Genomic DNA, 4,981 nt, shown 5'->3' with positions numbered 1-4,981 from the left:
GAGGCAGTGACCAGTCCTTGGCTGGACCACGCAGGCAGGAGGGTGGAGAGGTCCCAACAGCAGCCAGACACTTGGTCGAGCAGCGCTGCCAGCTTTAGTCACACGGTGTCTTGGCCTCACCCCGCTCTTGGAGTGATTTGCCCAGCACCCCGCGTTTGAACAGCCGCTTCCCCAAGGCAGTCCTCAGCTGATGGCAAGGTCAGTGGTTTTCCTTCCCTCAGCTGTTGCTGGTGTTTTCACAGCCTCATCGATGTGGGGTCTCAGCGCAGACAGGGAGATCAGAAGTGCTTCCTGGAACAGACCCAGCAGCAGTCAGAACTGCTGCTCTCTGAGGAGCACCAGGCAAGCTGAGTGTCACCGTGGGGAACAGACCTGCTGTACAGCTCACTGCCAGAGGCAGACACTGCTGCTCTGTGCACGCAGGCACTGCGTCCCACCACACCATGAATCACTTGTCCTACCTCAGTCCGGATGGTTCGGCTGCCTTGGCTGGGACAAGTGTTCAGGTAGAAGTCAAACAAGACGCTCGGGTCGGTGACCTCCAGGTTTGGGTCCACATCAACCCCAGCTTCCAAGCCCTCAAGACCTCCAAACACGACAAGGGCATGCCTAGGGGAGAGCACAGGGAGTCAGTGAGAGGGGAGACTGGCTCCTGCCCCTGTACCAAGGCAGGTGCTACAGCTTTCCATGGGAGAGCTGCTCATGTGCCTTGAACCTTCAAGTGGGTTTAAGAACGGGTTTCACATAAACAGTTCTCTTAACTTTATCTGCAAGAAGCAGACTCATTTCTTTTGGTCAAGTGTCTGGGTCTGGGTTTGAGCTCCTCTGTGCTGCTGAAGCAGGGAGCTGTGTCCCTTGCTGACAATGCCCAGTGCAGCTGCCTCCCTAACAAAGCCTTACAGCACCTGGACCACGTGACAGTCCCCGCTACCAACTGCAACAGGTAGGACATGAACCTGAAGGAAGGGAGAGTGGCCTGGTCCACGGAACTGCCCCGCTCTGAGGTCCCAATAGAGAGATCGTAGCCTTCCTTGAAGGGGCACTCTGAAAAGACAGCACCTAGGAAACAAACACAACATGGGGTTATTGATGTGGTGCCCTCACCCATGCTGCGTGCCTTCTGGACAGGCTGAAACACTCCACAGGCGAGGGGCAGCAGCAGAAGGATTGCTTTTCAGTGCCACTAATGCAACAGAAGAACAATTCCTCTTTCCTACATAATTCCCTTGCTGCAGTAGTCTCTGGCACCCTTCTCAGCTGCAGCACCTTTTCCTCAAAGCTCAAACAGGTGCCAGGAACCATTCCTTGACTAACAGATTGTGATTTTCCTTTTCAACCAGAAGACAGGAAAAGGATTTTGCAGGGCTCTTGAGCTCAAATGTCACTGCTGGCTTTGATGTGAACGAGTGGGAGGTAATTATCATGGAAATGGAGATGTACTGGCTGGAGATGGAGAGCACCAAATCATCTCCTGCTACAACATGGACCTTTGGCGCAATGGTGAGTGGAAATAAAGGGCAGAGTACTAGTGGGTGACTGGGGTGATTCACACCCCTGGCTTTAGCCCTTAAATCTGATTGCCACACAGCTGCTAGCTGCATGTGTAAGCTGCCTTTGAGACAAAAAGGATTTCTTAGAGATGTTACTGTGTGCTGCAGATGTGCAGAACTGGTGGGGAAGCCCAGGCAGAGACATGGATGTGAGAGCAGAGAATCCCTGCAAATACTTACTGAGGCAGGAGGCGAGGCGGACGCTGTAGCCCCAGTACAGGCCTGACACTGTCCGAGGGTGGTGTGAGGACACGACGGTGCCTTTCAGCACTTTAGTTTCTGAAAAGGAAGCAAAGAGATGAACAACCCCCGTGATTTCCTAGTGAGAGCTGGGTTTGACCAGCCACACACGGCAGTTTCTCCCAGGATGGGGCACTGACTTGGTGTACAACCAAGAGCTGCCCGTTTGAGCACGTTCTGGAAAGGGTGCAATTATGTTTGGGCTGTTTATTGTTGGTCAAAGAGCTTGACAGCTCTTTCCAGTTGACTAGGGAGGTAGGGTAAGGGTGTCAGTAAAACTGTGGGTGGAGTGAAGGGAATGTGCAGAGCTGCTGGGTACCTTCAGACATCAGTCAGCTGAAGGCTGTCATGTGGAAGGACCAACTCCTGCAGGACTGCAGTTTGCAGCTGCTAAGGGAGCAGTGGATTACCTGGCTTCTGGGGTTCCTTCAGGCACACAGTGACTCGCAGACCGGGTTTCAGCTGTCTGTCGATCTGTACCTCCTGCAGTGACAGTCACCATCAGCATCAGACATTCTGGAAGTACTGGGAAAGGTGGGGAAGGAAGGGAACCCTCTGAGGAAGTGGGGTCTGTTCTGGCCTGGAGCTGGAATGAGGAGCTCTGTGATCAGGGCCTGTGTGATGCATGTGGTGCAGAGCAGGCTCAGGGTGGCTGGGGCAACAGTCTGAGACTTATTTTGCTGCTCAGAGGTTCAACTCCAGCAGTTACATGCTGGGATAGGCAGACCCACCAGGAGTCAGGGAGCTACAAACATTGATGAACCAGAAGGGACAAGACAGCAACAGCATTAAACCCCCACTATGGCCTTCAGAAACCCAGCAATACCCACCCTGCCTGCTTCAGATCTGCCAGAGACAGGGGAAGTTGTTCTGGGGTTACTGACAGACATACCTTCCTCATCCCACAGTTAACAAAAGAGCCTCTGCCTGGCTTAGTTGGCCGGTCCAACACTACGCCCTCTCGGTACTCTGAATCCTCATCCACCCGCATGTGATGGGGGCTGTCCAGGGGGTTGAGGAGCCCTAGAACAGCACAGAGGAAAGCAACTGCTAAGGAGAGGACACCAACTGTGGGAACAGAGGTGGAAGTACAACTGCTCTGCTGCTCCCTTCCTCTCTGGTCCAGCACAGCACCTTCACAGCCTGAACTGTGAAGTGAGGAAAAGTTATTCAATTCTGTGTGTCCCCTGCAAACCAGAGCCAGAGCTCAAGGAGGGACAGAGACAACTGAATCATTACCTGCAAACTGCAGATCCTCATGCTTTGGAAAAAAGGATTTCCTCAAGTACCTGTTAGGAGAGAAGGCTGAAATGTAAAACCAGTTGTTTCTATGGAATCCAAGCCTCAGTTCTAGCCCTGTTCTGACTCAAAGGAGCTGTGTGCAGAGAAGGGCACGCTCACCTCCCTCAAGTCCCTGATCTACCTCTAATGTATCATGCAGGTTCTATCCTGCATTCAGTGCTGTTCTTTTAAATTCCTGAACCAGACATGTGAAACAATTAGCCTCTAGCATAAGATACCCTTGGTAGTTGGTTCTGATGCACAGTCTGACCGTGATGGACTTACTGAGGGCACTCCAAGTACTGCAGGATACGAGCCAGCTGCACACACGCCTTGCCTCTCCTCCCAATTCCTTCAAAATCCCCTTCCACACTCCTGAAAGAGAAAGCAAGCAGCCTGTGAACTCAGCATGAGATGGCACATCCCCAAATGGCCAGAAGACCAAGCCTTGCTCCTTAATCTAAGAACAGCAGCACACTCCCCCTCCGTTCCCAAGAAATAAATGGGCTGCCTTGCAAAAGGGCTCCTCCAGAGGCAGGGACTGTTAACAAGTCATATTTAGATCTCTCTGTAAGCCAAATACCTTTTTCAGTTTCATTTTTTGTTTTTTTAATCTTTGTGTGTCTGTGTATGGACACAACCTGGCAGCTGGATGCTGCAGGATTGCAGGAACTGGCCAGTTAACTCGGATGCAGGCCCAGGTGAAAGGCTGAAGAAACAGGAATCTTCTTGCACGAGGATATGGGCACATCCCATCCCTCCACAGCAAGATTTAAGAGTAGAGGAGGACTTGATCTCCTGCTACTTTGTCATCCCCATGCGGGGATAAATCATCCTGGTAGCCAGGGCAGTTAAGTCAACGTCTTTGCCCAGTGACATAGAGGTCCCTGTAATCCTGGCATTTGAGAGAGATTCAAGCATTTACTTGAGGTACACTCAGTTCTTTCCTGTTCTTAGCTTAATAAAGGATTAAAGAAACAGAAAGCAGAGAGGAAACACTTTCTGCAGAAGAAGGTGGCTCCTCCTTACTTTACATCTTCTCCATGCTCGTCAAACACTACGATCTCATCCACGCAGAAGATGGCACAAGCCCGAGCAATCTGTCCAGCAAGGTATGTCCGCAGCTCCAGCGACTGGGCGTTGTTCAGGATGGAGCCTGGCAGGGCTACGCTCAGCGTGTAGTGACGCCCTGGGGAGCAGAGGGGGATGGGGAGAGGGCTACAGCGCGACAGCAGCACGGACAGCATCCTATGTACTGCTGCAGCTGTGGAGGGGGAAAAGCAACCTCTGTTTCTTAGCTTTTAACTACAGGTTTGCTCTTAGTTGAGGTCTCTCGTGCACCGTGTTCATCCCTGGTTATGCAGGTGGGTTGTTCTAACCCTGATCTAGGAAGCTGAGCATCACTTTCCTATCCATGTGTAAAACTGACTGACTTTGAACAGCCAAGCTCTTTCAGCCCAGGCCTCCCCACGGGTCCCAGTGCCATCACAGAATCACAGAATGTTGGGGATTGGAAGGGACCTCGAAAGATCATCCAGTCCAGTCCCCCTGCCAGAGCAGGAACCTAAATGAGATCACACAGGAAGGCGTCCAGGTGGGTCTTGAATGTCTCCAGAGAAGGAGACTCCACACCCTCCCTGGGCACACCCTCCCACCTCTGTCTTCCTTCTGCTCCTCCTGCTTCTGGGCCCGCTGCTCCTCCAGCTCCCGCATCCGCTGCTTCTCCAGCTTCTTCAGGAGCTTCAGTTCCTTCCATTTTTTCTTCTCTGCTTTCCCTAACAGCATCTCGCTTTAAACACCCAGCCGTCAGCGCTCGGATCACCGCGGCTGCGGGGGGACGGCACCGGGGCCGCGGGCCCAGGGACGGTTCCTCCCGGTAACCGGGACCCCCGCGGCTGCACCCCGCTCTC

At 52.8% G+C, this 4,981-nt stretch overlaps 1 protein-coding gene across 1 annotated transcript; it reads right to left on the bottom strand.

Moving 5' to 3' along the window:
* Positions 1–183: 183 nt before the first annotated feature.
* Positions 184–4,856, bottom strand: SPOUT1 (SPOUT domain containing methyltransferase 1). The gene is made up of 10 exons (XM_010176377.1): positions 4,727–4,856; positions 4,101–4,260; positions 3,357–3,446; positions 3,030–3,079; positions 2,683–2,813; positions 2,201–2,273; positions 1,731–1,829; positions 957–1,059; positions 462–609; positions 184–291 (listed from the first exon to the last, which is right to left on the bottom strand). The coding sequence occupies exons 1-10, from the start codon at positions 4,854–4,856 to the stop codon at positions 184–186; spliced, it is 1,092 nt and encodes a 363-aa protein (XP_010174679.1).
* Between the last annotated feature and the right edge of the window lie 125 nt (positions 4,857–4,981).

Source organism: Antrostomus carolinensis, unplaced genomic scaffold (genome assembly GCF_000700745.2).
Source record: "Antrostomus carolinensis isolate BGI_N321 unplaced genomic scaffold, ASM70074v2 scaffold28049, whole genome shotgun sequence".
Lineage (NCBI taxonomy): Eukaryota > Metazoa > Chordata > Aves > Caprimulgiformes > Caprimulgidae > Antrostomus > Antrostomus carolinensis.
Note: the sequence above shows the minus strand (reverse complement) of the source record. Positions and strands in the feature narration are given on the sequence as shown.

Excerpts from the sequence above, each read along its gene's own strand:
- SPOUT1 (XM_010176377.1), bottom strand. The coding sequence starts at position 4,856 with ATGCTGTTAGGGAAAGCAGAGAAGAAAAAATGGAAGGAACTGAAGCTC. Across the intron at positions 1,830-2,200 it reads GAAGGAACCCCAGAAGCCAG|AAACTAAAGTGCTGAAAGGC; the intron begins GTAATCCACTGC and ends CTTCCTTTTCAG. Across the intron at positions 610-956 it reads GCCACTCTCCCTTCCTTCAG|GCATGCCCTTGTCGTGTTTG; the intron begins GTTCATGTCCTA and ends GCTCTCCCCTAG.